The sequence below is a fragment of the Aedes aegypti genome, chromosome 1, assembly GCF_002204515.2.
Source record: "Aedes aegypti strain LVP_AGWG chromosome 1, AaegL5.0 Primary Assembly, whole genome shotgun sequence".
Taxonomy (NCBI): domain Eukaryota; kingdom Metazoa; phylum Arthropoda; class Insecta; order Diptera; family Culicidae; genus Aedes; species Aedes aegypti.
This window is the reverse complement of record NC_035107.1, coordinates 160,796,820-160,823,175: the sequence shown is the minus strand read 5'-3', so window position 1 is coordinate 160,823,175 and position 26,356 is coordinate 160,796,820. Positions and strand designations below refer to the sequence as shown.

General features: G+C 41.4%; 1 protein-coding gene across 2 annotated transcripts in view; it reads left to right on the top strand.

Annotated features, from left to right (window-relative positions):
• Positions 1 to 26,356, top strand: part of LOC5580226 (protein unc-80 homolog) — a 123,016-nt gene that overhangs the window by 59,018 nt on the left and 37,642 nt on the right. For both annotated transcript variants that reach the window (XM_021852541.1, XM_021852543.1), the window contains 5 exons: positions 5,080 to 5,277; positions 24,791 to 25,136; positions 25,192 to 25,288; positions 25,352 to 25,808; positions 25,866 to 26,269. In XM_021852541.1, coding sequence (XP_021708233.1) covers positions 5,080 to 5,277; positions 24,791 to 25,136; positions 25,192 to 25,288; positions 25,352 to 25,808; positions 25,866 to 26,269 — 1,502 coding nt within the window. The remainder of the gene's footprint in view (positions 1 to 5,079; positions 5,278 to 24,790; positions 25,137 to 25,191; positions 25,289 to 25,351; positions 25,809 to 25,865; positions 26,270 to 26,356) is intronic.

Genomic DNA, 26,356 nt, shown 5'->3' with positions numbered 1-26,356 from the left:
GAATGATCAAATAATGTTTCGTGCTATTGGAAATCCATTTCTAGTTATGGGATAATTGCGATAATTAGCAATCCACAATTCTGATAATGGTTGACATTGGAATATTTCAGTACACTAGTACACTAGACTATACAATATGTAAAAATAAATAGATTTAGAAGTTCTTTTGTTTAAAATTTTATTAAAAGTTAAAAAAATGCCTTACAAAGGCATTTATTTACACGTTTCTACCTAAACTATTAAAATTACGTGTAGTCGTGAACGACACAATCACAGAGATTAGCTTCCCCTGAGAGAAAATGATAAAATATTTCCAAGCGTGTATAAAAACCCATCTCTAAAAAAATATGTGTTCATTAAAATGCATTGATTTACGAAATCATACTAGTATCCTTGCAGAAACTCTTTAACACTTCAGTCGTCGCGCTGTTGTATTTTGTACAACAGTGGTGAAAAAACCTCGCTTACCGTACACAGCATTAGCATGGTGGCTCTGACGGTAGCGAACCGCGCGACGACTGAAGGAACTTCTTCTTAGGACTCCATCAAGAATCCTTTCAGGTATTCCTTCGAGTATACATCCTAGAATTATCCAGGGATCTTTGCAATAACACAGTGTTACAAAAATAACATGTTTGCGTATCTAGGATCGAATTATGTTTCATTTCATTTATTTAGTTAACATCTAAACAGATAACACTGAATCAACAATTTCACGCCACAAAACTCGGTTCGTGGCCGCATCTCTCCATCCTCGGTTCTGCCCCACGCTCGCCAAATCGATACGCACTTGATCCGCCAACCTAGCTCGCTGCGCTCCACGCCTTCTTGTACCAACCGGATCCGAAGCGAACACCATCTTTGCAGGGTTGCTGTCCGGCATTCTTGCGACATGCTCTGCCCATCGTATCCTTCCAGCTTTGGCCACCTTCTGGATACTGGGTTCGCTGTAGAGTTGGGCGAGCTCGTGGGTCATCCTTCGCCGCCACACACCGTTTTTCTGCACACCGCCAAAGATCGTCCTAAGCACCCGACGTTCGAAGACTCCAAGTGCTTGCAAGTCCTCCTCGAGCATCGTCCACGTTTCATGCCCGTAGAGGACTACCGGCCTTATGAGCGTTTTGTAAATGGTACATTTGGTGTGGATGTGAATCTTTTTTGACCGCAGCATCTTGTAGAGGCCATAGTAGGCCCGACTTCCACTGATGATGCGCTTCCGTATTTCACGGCTAACGTTATTGTCAGCCGTTAGCATGGATCCAAGGTAGACGAACTCGTCGACCACCTCGAACGTATCCCCGTCTATCGTAACACTGCTACCTAGGCGAGCTCTGTCGCACTTGGCCCCACCAGCTAGCATGTACTTTGTCTTGGACGCATTCACCACCAGTCCAACTTTCGCTGCCTCGCGTTTCAGGCGGGTGTACAGGTCTGCCACCTTTTCAGATGTTCGGCCGACAATGTCCATATCATTCACGAAGCCTTCACCTTCTAGCGCAATTTTAAACAACAGGCACAAAAGTCCATCACCTTGTCGTAGTCCCCGACTAGATCCAAACGAAATGGAATGTTAGCCTGAAACCTTCACACAATTTTGCACACCTTCCATCGTCGCTCTGATCAATCTTGTGAGCTTCCCGGGATAGCTGTTTTCGTCCACGATTTTCCATAGCTCTACGCGATCGATACTGTCGTATGCCCCCTTGAATTCGATGAAAAGGTGATGCGTTGGGACCTGGTATTCACGACATTTTTGGAGGATTTGCCGTACAGTAAAAATCTGGTCCGATGTCGATCGGCCTTCAACGAAGCCGGCTTAATAACTTCCCACGAACTCGCTTACTATAGGTGACAGACGACGGAAGATGATCTGGGATAATACTTTGTAGGCCGCATTTAGAATGGTGGTCGCTCGAAAGTTCTCACAATCTATCTTGTCGCCTTTCTTGTAGATGGGGCATATTACCCCTTCCTTCCATTCCTCCGGTAGCTGTTCTGTTTCCCAGATTGTGCCTATCAGCCGGTGCAGACAAATGGCCAGCCTCTCCGGGCCCATCTTTATGAGTTCAGCTCCGATACCATTCTTACCAGCAGCTTTATTGTTCTTGAGCTAGTGAATGGCATCCTTAAGCTCCCTCAAAGTGGGGGCTGGTTGGTTTCCATTCTCCGCAGTACCGCCGAAGGCATTTCCTCCGTTGTCCCGACCTTCATTGTCTGTGCTCTCAGCGCCATTCAGATGTTCGTCGATGTTCTGCTTCCACCTTTCGATCACCTCACGCTCGTCCGTCAAAATGCTCCAATCCATATCCCTGCACATCTCGGCACGAAGCCGTTGCGGGATGCGTTGAGCTTCTGATAGAACTTGCGTGTTTCTTGAGACCGGCACAGCTGTTCCATCTCTTCGCACTCCGTCTCCTCCAGGCGGCGTTTTTTCTCCAGAAAGAGGCGGGTCTGCTGTTGCCGATTTCGTCTATAACGCTCCACGTTCTGCCGGGTCCCTTGCTGCCGCATGACCGCCCGCGGTGCGTTCTTCTTCTTCAAAATCTGCCTACATTCCTCGTCGAACCAATCGTTTCGTCGACTCCGTCCCACGTACCCGACGTTGCTTTCAGCTGCATCGTTGATGGCTGCTTTCACTGTTCTCCAGCAGTCCTCAAGAGGAGCTTCATCCAGCTCACCCTCTTCCGATAATGCAGCCTCGAGGTACTGCGCGTATGCAGCTGCGACATCCGGTTGCTTAAGTCGCTCTAGGTCATACCGGGGCGGTCGTCGGTACCGTACGTTGTTAACGACGGAGTTTTTTGGGCGCAGTTTGACCATGACCAGATAGTGGTCGGAGTCGATGTTAGCGCCACGATAGGTCCTGACGTCGATAACGTCGGAGAAGTGCCGTCCATCAATCAGAACGTGGTCGATTTGTGATTCTGTCTGCTGTGGTGATCTCCAGGTGTAACGGTATGGAAAGCTGTGCTGGAAGTAGATGCTACGAATGGCCATATTCTTAGAGGCGATGAAATCAATTAGTCGTAGGCCGTTTTCGTTCGTCAGCCGGTGGGAGCTGAACTTTCCAATCGTCGGTCTGAACTCCTCCTTCTGGCCAACCTGAGCGTTTAGATCTCCTATGATGATTTTGATTCGCGTTCGAGCTGCGCGTAAAAAGCATCTTTATCATCATCAGTGCTTCCGGAGTGAGGGCTGTGCATGTTTATTATGCTGAAGTTGAAGCCTTTGAGCCTCAACTTGCATATTCTCTCATTGATCGGCCACCACCTGGTCACGTGCCTCTGCATATTACCCATCACTATAAAAGCTGTTCCCAGCTCGGGTGTGTTGCCGCAGCTCTGGTAGATGGTATGGTTACCTCTAAACGTTCGCACCATTGATCCCTTCCAACATACCTCCTGCAGCGCTACGATGCCGAATCCGCGGTCCTTCAGCACGTTGGCGAGTATGCGTGTGCTCCCGATGAAGTTGAGAGATTTACTGTTCCACGTACAGAGCTTCCAATCGCTAGTCCCTTTCCGTCGCTGTGGTCTTCGCCGATTGTCCCGGTTCGTATTCTCTCGCTGATCATTCATTGCTTGATGTTTTTACGGGTGGCTTTCAGGGCCTGACACCAACCCCCTAGATTTTCGGAGGACCATTTCCCCTAAATTTTCGGAGGGCCATAGTGCGCAGTTTAGCTTAGAATCCTTCTCTGGCACTCGGACGATGATCAGCCGCCTCTGACATGGGGAACAGACGCTGTTGTGAGCCGCTCCTAACATGGAATACAGACGCTCAAGGTTTGCAGAAGCAAAAGCAAAAGCAAACCCCCCCTTCCCTGTCAGCATACGACCAAAGTTCACACCGGGGGTTGGTTATCCGATCTTCCTCAAGGTTACTCGTACCCCGGCCAGTACCACGAGGAGGTAGGGATAGGAGTTGCTGGCCAGAAGGCTAAGGACCGCACAGAGGGGTCTATTTTATTCCTTCAGGTAAGCGAAGTACCAATGGTACGCCATGCCCAGCCATTTATCAACCGTTCGAATTATGTGTTCCCAGTAAATTTAGGGTTGCTAATGCTGCAGCATGTCACAATTTTGTGCTACAGGTCATCAAAGGTTTATAAAATACTGGTTTGATTATTGTTTCAATGAAATTTAAACTATGATCTATCAATCTTTTTAGTAATCTATTCCACCAATCATGCAAAATAGGACCTAAACTTTCATGTGGGATATATTTTGGTCTGCATTGTACGATTGAACTTCGATTAAATCGATTTAATCAACATGCAGATCTTAATATTTTCGAATCTCAAAAGTTACTTTTTGATATATGAGAGATGTATTGTAGCTTACCATATAAATGATTCAATGAATTTTGTATGGAGACTACAAAATTCTTCAAATCTTTTAAATGACAAGCTATAATACATCTTTCAAGTATCAAAAAGTTACTATTGAAATTCTAAAATGTAGTTCATAATATTTTAGAACAAATCACTAAGAAGTTTCAATGCAGCTAGAATCAATTAATTTAGTTGCAAACAAATCAGTAGACAAATACGCCCATAATGCTGCTAATTGTATATGTTTAAGCATTATTTAATGGCATGCTCAACAACACTGACACTCTCTAAGTTAAACACGGTGTAGGTGTAGGGTAAACGTTCCTAAGCTTCATCTCTATGCTCTATACCACAATGCACTAATCGATTGTTTTCAAGTATGGGTGGATGAAATTAAACTAAAGAACAGTTACCCTCTTTGAAGTATACATATTGTGCATTCAGATTAATTTTAGACCGAAGTTCATAAGAGAAATGATATATCACCGAAAGTTCGCCGAAGTTCGGCGTCGGCATTCTACCGAAGTGCTACGCCGACAAAGGCAATCCTTATGCGTCGGCGAAGCACCAAATTAGAATGCCGACGCCGAACTTCGCCGAAGTTTTGACTGCCGAACTTCTAATTGTCACTCGAATTGTCAATAAAATAGTATCAAATGAACGAATCTAGCTTGGCATCAGCAATCAGCATCAAACGTACCACCGAGAATCGCATGTCTGAAAGGTATATTCTTCCCCACCCACAGGAAACCGCGTTCCACCAGCCGAAGTGCTTCGTACCACATGCCATTCCATTCTTTCCCGTCTGTTGCGGCAAGCCTCAAAACTATCGAAAGCTTATCTCCGGAGCATGATAAGGACAACGCAGTTGCATGAGCTCATCGAATTCTTCCACGCATTTGTTGGCTTTTGCGTAGATCCAAGCTCGCTACTTTCACCGCTAAGTAAGTATCGTATTTCACTAAATAGCCTTTTAACTTCACAGAGAAGGTCCAGAAGTCATTTTGGGTATTCACACGAGTTTTGCAACCATTTCAGTTTCAAAAGAGTTGTAATATTACACGAAAGCTTAATATTATTTCGAACTATTGCGATATGAGCTTCGTTCGCACATAATTGTTAACTTAATGAGGCTAAATTTATTTTTATTTCGTTGTGTGCGACAGCATGATTCGCTTGTAGAGGTCAACGTACTCTTGTTCTATTCTAGGGTATGGAAAACGACAGTCACCTAAACTATTTGCTCGTATATGTATTAGGTTGTTGATTATTTTCCTTCGAATACGATCTCAATCGTGGAATGAACTCGTTATAAGTAGGTATGGTTATTATTTTCCTGTTTCCTCACGTCATTCGCACGAGCGCTAATTTGCCCATTAGCACACAAATTTTCCACAATGGGTAAGTTTATGATGCACGACGACGACAATGAGAAAGTTTTATTTTCCTTTGACTGATGTTTATGAAAATACATCATTGATTATCTATAATTCAGAATCAATTGGCAAACATTTTGTATGCTAATAAAGGATCGTCCTTAATCGCATTGTAAAATCAATATTCTATATTAACCTTTATTAATTAACATTCAGCTCTGCATTATGGACGGTGCTTTTAATTATATTTTGATTTGGTGGATTTACATTACAAGTTTACGTAAGTTAAAGGATTCATAATCGACTGAACAAAACTTATTTAATTTAATTATTGTAAATTTTGCCTAGGGAACGTGTACCAGTGGCCATATTTAAAGTTTCATTATTCCGAAAAGTTTTGTATGTTTTAGCAGTAAGACAAAGGATATATTCGAATAGATTAAGGATGTGAAAGTTATAAAAAAAATGCATATGGCCAAATAGGGAACTTCTATGACCATAACTGGTACACTTTCCCATTCGACTATCGCAGGAATTTAAATAAGGGGCTATCCTTTAACCACGTGGACAGTTTTTCGGGATTCCAGACCACCCCCCTTCCCCATCGTGGTCATTTGTCCGTACAAAAAAATTAAAATTTGTATGAACCGTGGTCTTTCGACAGCCCCCCCCCCCCCCTTCCCCTTAAGAATGACCATGTGGTATATGGACGACCCCTAAGTGCGGTTACTTTCGGTCAAGTTACTAGCTAAAGAGAAAATCAATGAAGAGAAATTTATCATTGCAGCTACGCCCTTATGATACTGATCGCGAGAAGTGTAGAAACAAATCAACACTGTTTCTTCATAAGTGCTTATCTGACATGATCGATTTCCCTTCATCGATTATCTTTTTCATTAATAACTTCGCCAAATTGAAGAAATTCGTTATATTTCTTGTTTATGGTGTAAGATGTAGTGACTCTTTATCCTACACATGTTCCGATAAAAAAATAGTTTTCTGCCATAATGCAAAAGAGCAACGTTGGAGAGAAACATCGATCGATGCAAATAAGAATAAGAAAATATGAAGAATAAATGTCGAAATACTAATTTTTTTATGCCGTAATATTCCTGTTATCGTAATCTACTTCAGTGTTCGTTTCATGTAGGTAGAAGTATATTGGATTGTTTGTAGATGTGAACCAACTATCTCTTCCGGTAGTAGCAGCAATTTTTATCTAACGGTTGAACGGTTGATAACTAGAAAATGAGTTCTTTTCCCGTAAAAGTGAAGCCCCATACAAACAAGTAAAAGGTTATATATCCAATTATCATGTTTCAATTCTGAGAAATATAAGTTTTGAATTTTAAATACTTACTCGTGCTCCTAGTGACAAAATACCTATACAAATAACTAACAAGCATTGTGTAACCTTTGAACAAATTAACAACTTTGTCGAAGACAGCACTGCCGTGAATCGCAAGTCAGTCCCATCTGCATTTTCATCAAAATTGAGTTGAGTTCAGTTTTCAACATATCTTATAATGCTCTTTCAGCTGCCCTAATGAGATAATAAGATTTTTTCGGAAAAAGTAGGAAAAAAACAGCAAGTCAAATTGTCCCATAATGAAAGGTAACCGCATATCAGTCCCACTACAGATTTCCACACCGTGTAACACAAAAATGAACCGTGTTCTGATCATTTTTAAATTTTTCTCAGGAAGATATCGTAGTGAGAAGCAAACTGTGAAAGTTTCATTGAAATCAAAATATGTTCCAATCTCATGGAATTTTTTGAATATTCGTATGGAAAACGAGTTTGGAAACTTCACACCCCATTTTCTCAATGCCTACTTTCTACAATGCCTAATTCAAACTTGAGACATACATATACAGCCATTCCATGAAAAACCGATCTAGTGGGTCACCGAATTCCGTGAAAATTTGCTATTTTGTTCCTTATCCGAAATAAGGATACACGCGTTTTTGGATTTTTTGATTAGGGTGACCATTTCCGAAATAGGGTGACCAGAAAAAACGCGATCTTGCTTAATTTTTATTTTTTTTAAAATTATAACTTTTGAACCGTTCGACCGATTTTCAATCTTTTTGGACGAAATGAAAGCTAAAGAGCAGAAAAAATATAAAATTTCACAAAAAAATGTTTTTTTTTACATGAAAAAATATCAAAACTTTTCGTTTTTTCGTGTTTTGAAGGCCTCGGGACCAAAGGGGCTATTGTTGTTCTCCTTTTTTCTTGAAAGTTCAGTTAATTTCACATTTACTGTAAAATTTTCAGCAATGTATGTTTTTTAGTTTTTGAGATACAGTAAGGACCCGATTTTGTCAGCCCCTCGATGAATTTTAGGCTGACAAAATGGGGAACCTGACAAAATCGGGTCATTTTATTTTGTTCCTGTTTTTCAAATTTTGACATGTTACATGGTTACATGGACTTTTAAGAGGGCGATGAACATGAGCGTAGCCAGTATTTTTATCAGGGGCTCCCACCTCCCTTGAATTGGTAATTTTGATTTTTAACACTTAATAAAAGGCATTGCCATTGCTCCCTCCGGCTACGCCCATGCGTGCATGACATCAAACATCATCATCAATTTTAATGTAAACGTGATAAAACATGACGATAACAAATTTTTGACAAATTTAAAATAGGCTGACAAAATCGGGTCAAAAAGCTGACAAAATCGGGGGTAGACAAAATCGGGGGTAGACAAAATCGGGGGCTGACAAAATCGGGTCAATACTGTATATTTTTTTGAAAATAAAAAATCAGTCAATTTTCATAGGCACACACTGTAGGTCTCAGCGCATTAGATTTTTCTATTTTTCAAAATATCATAACTTTTGAACAGCGCAACCGATTTTCAATCTTTTTTTATGAAATGAAAGCTTAAGATTTCAACTTTTTTTTTTTCAACAAAATTGAAAAATCTGAAAAAAAAAATTTACATGAAAAAATATAAAAATTTCTAAAAAAAACTAGAAGTTTTTATATTTTTTCGTGTAAAAATCGTGTAATTTTTTTAAAAATAAAAATTAAGCATGATCGCGATTTTTCTGGTCACCCTATTCTGGGGTTCGAAGTCTTAACTGAGATCTCGCATCGAACCGATCACACCAAATGTCTGTCCGGAGACAATTGGTGTACTAAAGGAACTTTGGTTCCTTCAGATTGAATTACTTCTGACTTGCAACTATTCCAATGACTAGCGGTGTCTGAAGATCAGAGCGCTATTGAAGGGTTTCGGTATGCCAGAAGGCATTGAAACAAATAGTTTGATAGTCCAAAGAAGACTGGCTGAGTTTATTGAAATCCTTCTTTTACATCATTTTACATTTGATTATTCTTATGGCCTAAAAGGTTTGGGCTGTTTGGGCACGTCAGGAGTTAATCATCAATGTTAACTTCCTTTTCCCGAACAGCCTAGATAGCCGTGTAGTGTCGGTAGCGGTTGTTTCAATTGGCTAAGAATTAACACTACGGACTGCCTGTTCCGGTGGTATAAGTCCATCTCACAGGTGACCCCTAATTCATGCCGCTTTAAGCTTACCGTGCCTAAGAATGAATGGTTAGGGGGGTCTAAAAAAAAACCTAACCGCAAACGGAGCCTGTGGAGTACCAGGGCGCCCTCTACAGTATTGTGCCCTTCCTGTGCTACCCGGAGCAATGGTGCAGGTGACCTTGTGTTTCTCCGAGACAATCGGCTTCCCTTCTTCAGTCTCAAACCTGAGGCTAAATAAGGGTGGGATTATAAGGATGTTGTAAATTAGTTTAAATTTTTCACCCTTATGGCTTCGCATTATGCGTTTTTTTTTGTTGGGGACGACAGTCCAGGGGCTTAACGGACCCCCCCCCCCAGGACCTCTGCGAGTTGGGGAGTTGCCCAGGATGTGGTGAAGTTCGCAGTGGGCTCTGATGAACCTTCATAAAAACCACAAAAATCCGAATGCAACTCTGTCACAGCGACCGGTGCCGCTTAAAGTACCCTAGCCCAAACTAACAGGAGTGCCAACCGGCACATCAGGATTGATACCAGTGAGATCCTGATTATGGCATACTGGTCGCGATACAAACGGACAAGGCATGGAATTACGAGTAGGAGTGCTTCGAGCACATTGGGACCAACGCCAGTACGGCCCCAATTATGTATACTGGCAGCGCACGACAAAGGACAAGTAACGGTATATGTACTGGATAATATGCTTTGAGGCTGACAGCGGCGACATTCTACTCCCTTAGTAGGGTCGGGTGACACTGGCCCGAAACGGCGAGTGGGTTAATGGTGCAGGCTGCCCCCGTCCCGTAAAACCGTGGCAGGCCTTAGAGTACGTTCCAAATCCGTCGCCTGGTTGTTCCAACTGGGCGGGAGTAGGCTCAGATGCCATTACCTGACCTGCGCCGATCCGGCTCTGAACATAGTACCCCATAAAGGACTATGTCAACCCTAGCATGGCCTCCCTGCTTGCAGAGTTATGTTTGATCCTTCGACCTTGATGCTTGCTCCTACGGGGGCCGGCGATGAGGGCAGGATCAAACATGTCGCGCGTCGGTCGAGTGAAAGTGAAAAAGTGGCGTGATCGTTTAGTTATGTTTGATCCTTCAACCTTGACGCTTGCTCCTACGGGAGCCGGCGATGAGGGCAGGATCAAACATGTCGCGCGATCGGTCGGGTAAAGTGAAAAAGTGGCGCGTTCGATTAGTTCTTTTTGATCTTTCGAAGTTGACACTTGCTCCTGGGCAGTGCAGCAAGAAAGCCCGAGCAGTCGTCAGTTGTTTTCCCTCTCGGGTCGTGCGCCTATTTTCTCTGAGTGCTTTTATATAGCCGATCAAATGAGTGAAGCTGAAAGTGGATTGTTGCTGCTCAAGGATGACGGATCAATTGGTGAGCTCGTTTCATGCTACTATTTCTAATCTATAAAATATGTATGACTGCACCTTTAATCGTTACAACGGTGAGACGTAAATATGATTTTTCAACAAACTATGAAAGGTTCGTCACTGTGAGTGTCGACATAAACTCTGATTCATAAATTATTAATGTCTAATTTTTTTTTTTCAAAACACCTTTTTCCTTTAACCTTTATTTTTGTAATTAAAAAAAAAACTTTGAATGGTTCGACACTACGAGTGTAGACTTGCGAAGGGTTCACTTTATTTAACAAACTTTGAGAGGTTCGTCACGTCAAGTGTCGGCATAATTTTTCTCTACATAGATATTGTTCATATCAAATGAAAAAATAATATTTACATATAAGCATGTTTATATCTCACCAATAATTATTTATCATGGTCTAATCGCTTATCAAAGTGAATCCTGTGACCCAACGATTTTCCCCATTAACAAACATCCCTCCCAGTAACCTTTGTGGAGATGCAGAGGCAAACACGGTCTCCAAATAGCAAAGGTTACACACTAACATTCCTTCCCCCAATCCCACCTGACTGCAAGGACGTGGCCGGCGCCGTTATTGACCATGTATAAATAGAGGCACTGAATTATGCACACTGAAGAAGATTATGGCCAATCCCAGCCGATCTTCTAGTTGATTCTTTGTGCATTTTCACTGACTCCGGTCAATCACGGAATAGCAACCATTGATATGTGTAGTCAGTCTAAGCTAAGCTAAGCTAAGCTAAGCCTAGCATGGCCTCCCTGCTTGCATAGATAACCATGGGATTATAAAGGCGACTATTCCAGCGGAGATGGATAGCGGCTCTTAGGGGGACCCATAAGAGATGATCAACCAAAACAAACAACTAGCGGAATGTGAAGGAGAGGCTTCTGGACCTATCAGTAACCGGCTAAGGTTCCCGCCAAGGAAGGAGGCGACCAACTTTATTGAAAACAGTGTGGGCAAAAGCCTAGATACTGTGACGACGGCAGGCACTGGCTGCTCCAGTGCAACATGTGTGGTGACCGATGGCCCGGGATTAATCGAGGCCATGGATCGCAATAGGGAGTACCTCCCTAAAATGCAGGTAGCTGCTGAGCAACTTGATGTCATCATCGAATATGTTAAAAGCAAAACAAATATCAGCAAAGACTTGAAAACAAGTCTACTGAAATTGCGACAATCAGTCCTAGCTGCAAAGCAGGACTACGAGAAAGCCAAGGAACAACTGGGCAAGGTAGAAGGCCAAAAAGACACTAGGTCGTGTCAGACCGAAGTGTTTTCCTTCACAGGCAACGCGAATATATCTGATGATATTATTCGATACGCGATGCGGAAGAGGGAAGCTTCCGGGGATGAATACGTGGCGAAAAGACGTATGGTTGCTAAGGGAAAAGTGACCTACGCGGCCGTCCTCCAAAGCGGAAAAGCTGGCACGAGCCAAGCCCCGCGATCAAGAGGACATGGCAACAAAGGAGAGGCCAACACCAATCCTAAGGCCAAGAAAGCCAAGAAAAAGGAGCCACGGGTTAACCGGAACCAGGCAGTGCATCCACAGGAACCACGGGCGCAAGGCAACAGCAACCCGTGGATACAAGTTGGAAATAAGAAAAAACAGAGGAAACCGAAAACGGAGCCCAAGGAGAGCGCTAAACCGAAAACAGCGAAACGTAGGAATTTAGGCGAAGCCCTCGTTATCAAAACGGAGGAAGCAAAATACGCCGAGGTTCTGAAGGCGATGCGAAGCACAGAGAAGCTATCGCCATTGGGCGCAGACGTGCGAAGCATAAGGCGAACTAGGATTGGTGAAATGATCCTAGTCTTAAAGAAGGACGCCAAGGAAAAGGGTGCAGTCTATAAGCAACTGGCACAAGAAGTACTTGGTGACGAGGTTGATGTAAGATCCCTTACTGCTGAAGCGACTCTCCAGTGTAAAAATCTGGATGAGGTCACCGATGCAGCGGAGGTCTCGGCTGCCCTCAAAGAGCAGTGTGACATCGACGTAGCCAGTAAGGCCATCCACCTTAGAAAGGGCCCGCAGGGCACCCTGGTGGCGGCGATCAGGCTGCCGGTCGCAGAGGCCAACAAAGCGAAGAACTTGGGCATACTCAAGGTAGGCTGGTCGGTTTGCCGGCTGAGCATACAACAGCCTCCTGAAGTTTGCTTCAAGTGTTTCGGGAAGGGCCATAAGTCGTGGAATTGCAATGGTCCCGACAGAAGTAAGATGTGCAGAAAATGCGGCGCTGAAGGCCATAGGGCAAGCGATTGTAAGCAAATCGCTAAGTGCCTAATATGTGTCGACAGAGCAGACAACGGACACTTAACGGGCGGACCCAAATGTCCGGGCACAAGCGGAGTATCAAAGCAGCCAAAACGGAAGTAACACAGTTAAATTTAAACCACTGTGATGCAGCCCAGCAGCTGCTTTGGCAGTCAGTCTCGGAAACCAAGACTGACGTGGTGTTATTATCGGACCCATACCGCATACCAGCCAACAACGGGAACTGGGTGGCGGATAGGTCTCAACAGCTAGCAGCTATAGGGACGACAGGACGATACCCAATCCAAGAAGTAGTCTCTAGCTCAAATGACGGTTTTGCGATAGCAAAAATCAACGGCGTGTTCTATTGCAGTTGTTACGCGCCCCCAAGGTGGTCGATTGAGGAATTTTCCCACATGGTTGACAGGATGATGGCCGAACTAGCTAATCGGCAGCCAGTAGTGATAGCTGGCGACTTTAATGCATGGGCAGTGGAGTGGGGTAGCCGCTGCACCAATCAAAGAGGCCAGCTATTGTTGGAATCCCTGGCCGCATTAAATGTAGAGCTGGCAAATGTGGGTACAGTGAGTACCTTCCGCAGAAATGGTGCAGAATCGATCATCGACGTGACGTTTTGTAGTCCTAACCTTTTAGGTACCATGAACTGGCGCGTTGATGACGGTTATACTCATAGCGATCATCAATCGATTCGCTATAGTATAATACCAGGCGGGCAGAAGGCAGCGCGATGTAACTCGACCCAAGCCCGAGGATGGAAAACAGCGCGCTTCGACGGCGAAGTATTCACTGAAGCCCTGAGGCGCGAACGAAACACTCTGGACCTAAACGGTGAAGAGCTAGTTGCTATGATATCACGAGCGTGTGATGCTTCCATGCCGAGAAAAGCCCCTCCTAGAGAGAACAGGCCGCCAGTGTATTGGTGGTGCGAATCAATTGCAATTCTTCGAGCAATCTGCCTTCGGGCTAGACGAAGAATGTAACGCGCACGCACAGAAGCACAAAGAGAGGAACGCGGTGCAGCATTCAGAGAGGCAAAGGAAATCTCAAAAAGGAAATCAAGAGTCGAAACCGGGCATGCTTTGAAAGTCTATGCGAGAGTGCCAATTCTAGTCCATGGGGTGACGCCTACAGAGTGGTAATGGCTAAGACCAAAGGAGCCATAGCGCCCCAAGAGAAATCGCCCGAGTTGCTGCGATCGATAATCGATGTACTCTTCCCGCACCATCCCATAAGCCCATGGCCCCCAGCGCCGTATGCGGCAGATGAAGGAGAAGAAGTGGCGAGAGTGACGAACGAAGAGCTGGCAGAAGTCGTGAAATCATTCGCGTCAAACAAGGCACCGAGACCCGATGGTATCCCGAATGTTGCCTTAAAAGCGGCAGTGAACACGGATCCGGACATGTTCAGAACCACGATGCAACGCTGCATTGATCAAGGAATCTTCCCGGATGTATGGAAGCGACAGAAATTGGTGCTACTACCAAAGGCGGGGAAACCACCAGGTGACCCGTCGGCGTATAGACCTATCTGTCTACTAGATACGACGGGCAAGTTATTGGAGAGGTTGATTCTCAACAGACTAGTACCGTATACGGAGAGTGCGGACGGCCTGTCCAACAACCAGTTTGGATTCAGAAAAGGTAAATCTACTCTGGACGCCATCCAGTCGGTTGTTCAAACAGCTGAGGTGGCAATCGAGCATAAAAGGAGCGGCATCCGTTACTGCGCGGTTGTCACTCTGGATGTGAAGAATGCGTTCAACAGCGCAAGCTGGGAAGCAATAGCACACGCGCTTCACCGCCTCAAGGTACCGGTGCAGTTGTGTAAGCTTCTAGAAAGCTATTTTGATGGTAGGATTCTACTGTATGACACAGAGGAGGGGCAGAAAAGCGTTCGAATTACCGCGGGAGTACCTCAAGGTTCAATCCTGGGCCCGCTGTTATGGAATGCGATGTACGATGACGTACTGAGGCTGCCCCTTCCGACGGGTGTTAAGATTGTTGGCTTCGCCGACGATATCACCCTAGTGGTCTATGGTGAATCGATGGAGGAAGTAGAGTTGACAGCAGCGCACTCTATTTCCCTGGTTGAGGAATGGATGAAGTCTAGGAAACTAGGACTGGCCCGTCACAAGACTGAGGTGGTGGTGGTCAACAACCGCAAGTCCGAGCAACGGGCGCTTATCTCGGTAGGTGATTGCACCATAGAGTCCAAGCGATCCCTTAGGCATCTTGGGGTAATGATCGATGACAAGCTGAGCTTCGCTAGCCACGTTGAATATGCCTGTAAAAGGGCATCTACGGCTATAGCGGCGCTTTCGAGGATGATGTCTAACAGCTCTGCTGTAATTGCCAGCAAACGCAAGCTGCTGGCAAGCGTGGCGCTATCCATACTAAGGTATGGAGGACCAATCTGGTCAAAAGCGCTTAGAACGAACAGAAACCTAAAGCGGTTGGAAAGCACGTACAGGATAATGTGCTTAAGAGTAGCAAGTGCATACCGGACGGTATCTAAAGAGGCCGTGTGCATCATAGCCGGGATGACGCCCATCGGGCTCATCATCAAGGAAGATGTTCAATGCTTCAACCAAAGGGGTACCAGAGGAGTCCGCGACACGTGTAAAGAGGAAACGCTCAGAAGCTGGCAGCAGGAATGGGATAACTCCACTAAGGGTAGATGGACCCATCGACTAATACCAAATGTGTCAGATTGGTATGGTAGAAGCCATGGGGAAGTGAACTTCCACCTGACGCAGTTTCTGTCAGGACATGGTTGCTATAGACAGTACCTGCATAGGTTCGGGCACTCAGAATCTCCTGCGTGCCCCAATTGTGCTGGTGTAGAGGAAACAGCGGAGCATGTCGTGTTCGATTGCCCCCGTTTCATTGTTGTGAGAGGTCGCATGCTCACTACATGCGGAGGGGACACGTCCCCCGACAATATTATAGAGAGAATGTGTGCGGATGCCGAGTGCTGGAATGCAGTAACTACGGCTGTCACTCACATTATGTTAGAATTGCAGCGTCTATGGCGCGCCGACCAAGAGTTGGCTGCAGAGGATTAGCCCTGCCGAGGCTGGTCCCTTGTAACATTGTTTAAGTCGGCTAGGAGAAGCAGTTTGCCTAGGCTACTTCTGCTACACGTGTTGTGCTATATGCACTGGTCCCTTCCCGAAGAAATACCGTAAGGTGGTTCCGGGGAGATGAGGGTCTGAGTCCAAGGGTCATGTCGATGCACTGTTCACCACTTGAGCAATTCTAAATGAATTGCTCATGCACAGTGCATAGGCTGGTTTTAGCGGGTCGTCGTTGGTGCGTCATCCCCGCATTCCCTGAGTTATCTTCTCAGGGGATCTGTTTGCAGATTTCCCCCTTGTAAAAAACAAAAAAAAAATGGCCTAAAAGGTAAAACCACCTGGGGTTGGTGTTTATAAACAATATTTATGGCTTAAACTTCCGCGCGCCCATCCGATAGAATTTTGGTTAACTTGCGCTTTTTGGCTTGCGCTTTGCGGTGGCTAATGGGGTGTTATTGTAAATACGCTGATGGGTACGCGTTAGCTTGCCTTCGAATGGTTTGACAAATAATTAAGGTAATGCGGGAATATGTCTAGTACACTATTTCGGAAATGGTCACCCTAATCAAAACATCCAAAAACACGTGTATCCTTATTTCGTATAAGGAACAAGATAGCAAATTTTCACGGAATTCGGTGACCCACTAGATCGGTTTTTCATGGAATGGCTGTATACTGCCCATAAACGCATAATTGTCCCATGTGAATAGGAAGTCCAGCAAACATGGGACTGACATGCATTTATGGGCAGTATAAGTATAAATTATTTTAAGTATACAAGCGTCTCTCCGTGGCAGGCATGCAGCATTAAGGTGGTTAAAATCGTTTTTGCTCCACACCCATTCTAGACCAAAGTCTGAGTGTCCTTCCAAAATTGGAGCTCATTTGGATGAGAAAGCCTTACAAATTTGTATGGGAATTACTATAAAAAAACGAAGCAATTCAGTCAATCGGACAAATTGTTTGTCCATGTGCAACTACGCTGATAATGTTAGATACATTCGTCAGCTACAACTTTGCCGAAGTTTTCAAATCGGACGCCTCAGTGATTAGTTAGGTATTGATTTATTTTCTGAACCGGCAGCATTGCTGTATCTGGCGCGAAAAATAGCACCCACAAATCATGGCTACTATGTTTTACTGCATATATACTGTGATGCCTGCAAAACAGCCCAATTATTATAGCAAAAGATTTTCAACTCATACAAAAATCAATAATGAAATACCGAGGCCTCCGATTTGAGAAATGTCTTCAGCGAAGTTATAGCAGACGAATGTATCTAACAGTATCAGAGTAGCTCTAACCCTCAAAAGCATATGTGCTAACATTATAACCGATTGAATTGCTTGCTTTACCTATAGTAATTCTCATATAAACTTTGTAGGGCTTGTACAGTCTCACTTTTCATCCAAATAAGCTCAAAAGGAGGACATTCAGAATTTGATCAGTAATCGAATGAGCGGTGTGAAGCAAAATCGATTTTTGACCACCCTTATGCAGCATATAGCCCTTCATTTAATGAACAACATTGCTGAAGACATAATTCTTCGTAATCTTAAGAATCTTGAGATAAAGGACGTCATGGCTAACTCACGGGCTCCATATAAAAATGAAAATTTTCATAAAAAGTCGCTCTTCCCTCTTTTATATTTCACTATATTTTATAATAAAACTTAACTTAATTCCTTTTCTGTAACATTTGAATAATCCGTTGAAATTTTGCGAAGTTATTGCGATTTGAATTTAGGATCAGTATATCCCCAAGGCACAGACAATCACCATAAAAAGCTATTTCTTAATATTTTTGAAAAAAATACCTTGTGTAAAATAAGAAATATTTCGGGAACACATCAACAAGTGAAATTTTTTTACTAATCGGTACACTAACATAAAAGTGTCAGCTCCCCAAAGTTCTCTAGGGTCATATTGACCCCAGAACATAGACAGTTCGGAATTCAGCATAGTTAAAAAAAAACCCTTTAAAGCTTCCTTGTATAGTTCTGAAGAAAAAATCAACTATGTAAAGCTTTTGTATATTGTAAAAAAAAAAATATTATTGGCCCTGTAGCGGGGACGACGACGAATAGAATAACTGGTTCAACTTTACTAATTGATTTTATTACCGAGAGGCAGCGTGCCTACTCAGTGGGGATGGAGAGAAACTATATACAGAGCATAGAAGGTACTGTCGCTTTTTATAGCGGACTTTGGGGCAAGTGTGCCATAGGGGCAAGTGTGCCACCCCTGCTTTTTATAAAAACTACGATATATATTTTCTCTTTGAGCTTAACAATATGTTCCCTTATAATTCATAATACAATGATCAAGATGTGATGAAAATTACTCTATTTTTCACGTATTTACATCAACTTGTGCAAATGCAACCAAATTTGAGTGGATTTTTATAAGATTTCGTTGTTTCTAAATAGCATGGTGAAGGGTAAATTGTTAACAGTTTTTTGTAACGTACTGTACATCGTTAAACTAATCAAATGTGTAAGTTATTGTGGCATTTGAACGAAAAAAATATTTAGTTTTACATACGAAATCCAGTTTGGTTGAAATGTATACTTATTGGGGCAAGTGTGCCACCTATTTAGTAAACAAAAATTGTTGGGGTGAAATTTATCAAATTGTAAACATCATCAACAAAATCATAATAATAAACCAAAATGAGGCACCAGTAGTAGTTTCTGAAGTATAGTAGGGGAATAACTGACATATTTGCCCCCCAAAGTGATTTTTTCTTAAAATATTCAATAATAACATGTTTTTTGGCTTATTAAGTACCGTTTTACATATCTATATCACTATTTTACCGTTATTTAGTACTGATCTAGTTTAATATTATACATATTCGCCGTAATGTAAGGGTAAAACATATATTGTATTAAATGGAGACAAAAATAAACATTTTAGATATACACATTGAGTAATAGGAAATTACGCATGTTTTGAACCTTGTTATAAAACATCCCCTTATTACGGTAAATTTAAAATTCTTTTTTAAATTATCGATTAGCGTCTGCTTTGTAAGAAGTATTAATAGGAAATAAATAAAATTTCTTTTCAAGTAGAATTACATGCGATGTTCATTCGGTGGCCGTCTTGCCCCATATGGGTGGCACACTTGCCCCATAGTGTCGAAAAATCGGTTATTTTGGATGATATTTGAGAAGCTCCAAAACTAATACTTTTTGAAATTATTTTCTTTTTAAATGGCACAGTGTTTATGAAAAGATGTGAAACTAACATCATGAGGTTAAATTAGTGGATTTAACAAGCTTTAGGCAAAGTTGGGGAACAATTTGCTTAAGGTGGCACACTTGCCCCAAATTCCGCTAGGTGACACAGTACGGAGACGAACCAATGTAGGCCGTGCACACAGCAGTGCACTGGATGGTGCCTATCGTTGCGTTGGGCTGACTATGCGATGAAGCAGAAGAACCAAACAATGGGCAAAAATTGAATGGTTCAATTTGCGCTTGTCTTGGGTGCTGCTATGATGATGCCGTTGTCGGTGTGAGATCGAACATTAGATAATGAACTAAAAGCCCGCGCATAAATTTTCGGTTTCGTTTCCTATACAAAGTTATATGTTTGGTATAAATTTTGATTGTTGCTTGGAAGAATATAGTATAGTATGATGGCTGCTGTGGTATATTCCACTGCCACTCAGCGTGCAGCCTCTGCAGTTAGCGCCAACCCAACAGCGCGCCAAACTGTATTGAGAAGCGAACGCACGTAATGAATAATTATTGTATGTTTTGTCTGTCCGTATTGTGCGCCTATATAAAGCGCACCCATTAAACTTGTCAGAATGTAGTTTCTCTCGTTTCCCCACCGAGTAGGCATGCTGCCTATCAGTAATAATAAATCAATTGAAGTAAAAGTCGTTCGTTTGATTTGTCGTCCGTTGAATCGTAAAAGACACAACGTAGGAAAGAAGTCCAGGTCGAAACAACATATTTAGAATACATTGATAAGTTTTCAAAGAAAGTGGATCTTGAGATTTGATCCTTCAAACAATAGTATTGCTGTGTGCGTTTGAAATACAAATATCAATTGCGGGAGCACCAAATGCGGTAAGATATTCCACAAGTAAAGCGAAGTCAAAGATCGCTTTTCTTTGCTAGGTTGGTGGTGATATTGGTAATTATTGCTAAGTGTCCTTTGATTATTTTGTGTTACCGCATTTCAAGCCCTAATAGAGAGGACTTGCACGTCAAACGCAAACAGCAATATAATGATTGATTGTTGCAAGAACTTCCCGTGCGGATCCTATAGAGACTGTTAGCTTTAATACTAAATAACAAAGCTGATAAAAGGCACATAAAACACCCAACAGACCAATGGAGAGTGTTCCAATTGACGAAAAGCTTCTTCTGACTGGAAAGGGAAGGATGGTTTACTGCGTTACACTTACAATGCGTGTAAATTACTGTCGCCGTTAGCGCACGGTTTGAGGCCCACAATAGAACACATTTTCCTATAGGAAGCGTGCGGGTGGTCATCGGCTTTTCAGTTCTGGCGCCTAAACGGTAAGAGATACCACTTTGGCGTCTATGGACGAAAGTTAGAGTATGGATTAATGAAACAAAACATATTTTTTTGAAAAATTTTCATGATACAGACGATAGTTTTTTCGCTATTTTTCCGACAATTTTCTCCATCCTGAAAAATTTTCCAGGAAATGTTTTTCTTTTTATATTTTTAGTGGATTGCTTTCGATTTCACTAAAAAACTTTTTTTCTACGATGCACAGTTCACGAGATATGAATTTTTAAAGTTTGAGGTATATAGGGAAATCGTGAAAATTCATCTAGAGTTTTCCGGGAAAATGAGCCACTATAATTTTTTTGAAATTCACTTTTGGTCATGTATCCACTAGCTCTACCTCTGGTGAAAATTTCATACAAATCGGAGAACCTCCGGCCCAAACCTGTCCGATAATTTAAAAAAATGCCCTATAGCAGCACTACTAAGAGAAACTATTTTTATATTAAACAAAATAATTGATAACTTAAGAACTTTTTAACATCAATCGTATGCTTTTAATCAACGCTTAAGATATAAAAGTTTTATTTGATTTGTAAAGCTAGAGCCAGAAATTAGAAATAGTGCTACTATGGGCACATGAGTTTTCGAAGTTTTATTTTTTTTTGCACAAAACCAAAATTAAAAGCTTTTTTTATTTTTCGATTTTATACGAATATTTGCTCTTAGCTAGCCGCAGCTATTGATACACTGATCCTATCTAAATATTCAGAGAACACATTTCGTTGTTATTTTCAATTTTCTTCTGTCAACTCTTCGTAGTACTGTCAACACACAAAGGCAAAATAGTCCGTATTGAAAATTATATCGTTGTAAAGAAACATGTTCTGGCTTAACACAAGCAATTAGTTTTGTAGATGGAAAAAGTTGTTTCGAGATATGAAACACAACATACTTTTTGTGCAAAATTTGTTGGGAGAATTGGGAATAAGGAATGAAACCTTTTATATACAGCAGTAAGACATGCTTTTATGCAGTTTATAGAAAGAATATTGATTCATATCTTCAACCCCAATATTATCGATTTCACCCAAAGTTGGACTGTCACAAAAGTGTACACGCTTCGTCAAAGTATAAGTCGAATCATGATGGTGTCTTCGGTGTACTTATTCCTCGTAGTTCAAGGAACAAGTGCACCGAATACGTCGAGATAATTCGATGCAAACGTGCACTTTTATTACATTTTGTTTTCTGCACTCTACAATTTTTGTGATAGTCCAATTTAGGGTGAAGTGAGCATTATATTCTAGAGAACCAAACAAACAAAGGGAACAGAGCTCTCGATGCAGTTTTAGGAACAAATTCTCATAAACAAAGGTTTATATAGGGCAAATGTACCAATAGTGGTGCACCTAAGTAAAAACTGCTAAAACATGATGATAAAATCATAAAATATGTGATTTTAACATATCAGTCAAAAGATTTCAATCTCTTCTATCATTCAAATGTATAAAAATAACTTTTTATCTGAAATTTCCCTGCAAAAAGTGTTGCACCAATAATAGGAACACTGTTCCTTTAGTGGAGGTATGCTTTAAGAATGGTTCCTTTAGTGGCGCAAACCATTGATTTCTTATGGGACCCTCCACTATGGGTACAGATGCACCACTATAGGTGCAAAGGAGCAAAATTTTTAAGCAAAATAATTGTTTTATATAAGGTACCGTGGGGTAAGTGGATACAGAAAAATCAATAGTCAACTTAATTGTTATGTACAGCTAACGTTAATAATGCAATTCAAACTTTTTTCTGTGGATAACAAATGGGGGACTAATATACTTAAAATCATCGATTATTTCGATTTTTCTGACTGTTATGTTTTGAGTATGATGGACTTAAAAATTTGCGCCAAATGATCCACTTGCTCCACTTGCTCCACCATTCTATTAGTGGATCACCAATAGAAAAAAATCTGTTCTCAAAACAAATGTGATGTAATAATGTATACTAAGAATGATATTACTCTCGTTCTTATTATTAGTGCTAGTAATGGTACATTTTAATACTTCAAAATTAAAAAGTATCTTCATTTAATCAAAACATATTCAAAAATATGTAGACATTAGTTTACACTAATTCGCACAACAAAAAAACATCGTAACTAGAATAATTTATAGAAAATTCTTCCATTTATACGCATAAGTTATACAGAAGTATTGTAGGATTATATATATATATATATATATATATATATATATATATATATATATATATATATATATATTTATGCCAGAGAGGTTAAACAAAACTTTAAGGTGGATTTATTCAAATTCCCTATGGTCAATTTGACAAATTTAAGCTGGAAATGAGAAAAAAATAAAGAAAAACAACATTTGCGAACATTAAAACTTATTAAAATTCTCGTAAGCAGTCTGCCAATAAATGATAATAATACTTGATCCACTTACCCCACCCCATTAAAAAGTAGGGGTAAGTGTACCATGTACAATATATCTGTATTTATTTATAAAAATCATATATTTTTCATTGTGATTCATTCAATTAAAACTGAAATGCTCACCATGTGCCGAAAAAACTAATAGAATTCGATATTAGTCAGAGATACAATAGATTTTTGAGTGATGGAAAACAATTTTGAAATTAATTATTTTTTGCAGCTAACAAGTTTGCTTGTGTTAGTGTACGTGTAGTACCAGTTTTGCAATAGTATCAGTGTGAACGTAAGAATATAACCTAAAACGAAGCAAAGGTGCGAAAACATTCAACATATTCAAGTATTTATGCTTAATATTGACGAATGATCCACTTACCCCACTGATACACTTCCCCCACTGTACCTTAGTTTTATGGTTAAATTTAATGAATATTATTCGATTGCTTGTATCATTTTTACATTGTGCATCCTAGAAAAATATCATATAGTCATTTTTTTGTGCCAAACATGTCAAAACACACTACCTCCACTATTGCAGCTACTTCCACTAAGGGAGCGTTTGCCCTATTTGTTTTTTTATTAATATTTATCAAAGGATATTAGAAAATTCTAACAAATACATACCTCAACCATTTTGATGAATCTCATTTTTTGGTTATCACCCGTGACAAAAAGATGTGAGGTGGATATCATCCAGAAAAATCAAAACTATTTGGACCATTATGCAGTAATACTTAATATCGTTATTCTTGCTTCATTACCAGACTGATAAAGATTTGATTTGGTGTGAATTCTTATTGAAATTCATCAATGTTTCTATTAAAATATTTGATGAAAACTATTATTGTTTTTATTGTTTTTTTTTTTTTTTTTGGTAAATATACCCAAGTAACCAAAAGTTCGGATAAAAGGGCATGATTTGGCTTAATCAGCTCACTTATTAAGTAATTTATCGAACTTTGCAGTTTACATAAATTTCGTAAAATTGCTTAAAAAGAATGATATTTACTTTCATGCAGGAAAGAAATTCAATTCATACTTGTTCTAGTTGTTGATGGATTCACGAGTTACTTTTCCGAGAATCAAGTTTTGTTAATATCCGTAGTGCAATACGCAGCGAAAAAGTTTCACTGAAATTAGATTCATACCAAAAGTGAACAATGGACCTCACTGCTTAAGTACTATCCGGTACTATTGGTTACTTGGGTGATCTACTGAACACAAAAGGTTTCATGCTGATTGGCTAAATAAAACGGTGTAAAATCTATGGCTACGACAGGCGTGTGGCCAAAACCGATGCTTCTACCCTACTCACACAATTTGTTGGAAAAAACGTCTTAGTTAAGTTAGGGTGACGTCCCAATCAGTACATTTGGTTGTTACCATGTTTAAATTTGATCAAAATGGCTGAAATTTGAACAGTATATTTTAATAAGAGGCCAGCACTTCATCCTGTTCTGGTTCAAAATTCCCATTGCATACATAGCGCAAAGCTTTTATAATGTATACGCTTCACCCTCGTATTTTCTTTATAGCCATGCTTTGAGTGTTTGAGTTCGGTCCACTAAAACTGAATTGGGCTGAAAATTTCCAGAGGTTCTGCCTACTTATAGTCTATTAAGGTGTACTATTGGCTCAACACTCTAGACTTTGATAACTTTTCAGTTCGTGTAAGTCTTAGTTAAGTATATACTGGCATAGTGGTCCATCATGAAATTGGCATTTATGAAAACAAAAATAAAATCAAATCAATCAAATGCTTTTAGCGTCTATCGTAAATGTGGAGTTTCTTGATACGATTACACCTCCCTATATTGTTCCTTGCTTGTTGAAGTAGTTGCTTGCACGTAAATGTGTTTCATCTATCACATTCAGACCATAAGAGACCATCTGCCATAAAAACGCTGACTCCTGATTTTGGCGGTATATCAGGCGGACAGGGAGGATATGCAACAAATTTTGGAAGTGGCCTCAGCGGAGGAGCTGAAAGTCAGGTAATTGCTGCCGTGTTCAAGACACTGGTGAGCCGTTTCGTAGATGCCTTGAAAGACTTGAAAGGTCAAGAAAACATTGCTCTGTATTGCGATGTTCGTCAGTTGGTAACGTACGTGAAAGGCGCTCATGGAGGGCCATTTAGGCGTGTCGCTTTGAGCGGCATATTGGCAGTTACACCTAGACCCAACAAACAAGCTCCGAACATGCAGACCACACGAGTTATACGGTAGGTCGTTCATCTGTAGATGTAAAACTTTACTGAAAGCGCAATTTATTTCCAGACATATACCGGCCAATGACGCACAAACGCTTCAACAGGATGAAAAGAATCAACGGAAACTGGTGTTCAAGAAGAAAAGCACATCTTCAACGTGTGCAGTAAGTAAACTGGTTGATGTTTCGGTGTTGGATGTTAAAAATTTAACTCCCATAAATACGCAGTTTGTACCACTATTATTACAGAGTCTGTTGGAGACAGAGGGCTTAGAAGAGCATTGCCGAGCAAGCCAGAGCCCTTTGAGTAATTATCGGCGAAAAGGATTACCAACTAGACCCACGCTAACCCCAAGGCATAGCGAAAGAGCTCTTCTCTCCGATTCAACATCAAGCTCTGAACGGAATTCAGTTGGCAGAATCAGTGGCATAGTGCGTTGGTTTCGTGGATCTAAAGATCGTGAATCTATAGACCTGGAATCTGGACCTATGGGAGGCAGTACAGAAATTCAGACCTCATTCATGAGAAAGGGGTCTCTTACATTTCAAGCTAGAACTCGAGCTACTGATGGAATAGGAAAATCTATCCAACGTGCTAGGAAGCGTGTGGAACGTAGACTTGGACGATTTGGGATCGGCAAAGGCAAGAAGAAAATGGGAGGGACCGAAGATGTTTCAGGGAGCTGTAAGAAATTAAAAAAAAACTTTGTTCCACCTCTAAACACTTAATTTTTGTTATTAGATTTCAGTCATCGACCATCACTAGATATGGGCGAAGGACCACGCGAATCCGAAGTCGTAGTTCTGAAAGAAAGACGCCTTATACCGATAGATCCCGTTCGCGAAGGCATGGCAAGATTCTCGTTTTTGCTGGAAACTTGTGCCCCTGGCTCTATTCCTGATCCGCCGTTGATTGCCGCTTTGCTTGACCTGCCTCAGGCACCAATCGTTGCACGCGCTGCATTACTAATGGAATGCGCCCATTTCGTGCATCTTTGCAATCGAGGACAGTGGCCTAGCTGGATGAAGCAGAATATCCCTTCATTCAGACCCTCGGGACCCGCATTGGGAAATAGATCGTCATTAGCAGCTGGTGCCCGGCGCATTCACATCCTTCAGAGAGCAGCAGGAAAAATGTTCCATCAGGTAAACTTGAACCATTTTCGACGACAAACAATTGGTGGAGTTAATTTACTATAACACTAAGGGTCAGCAGGACAGTATAAAGTATTC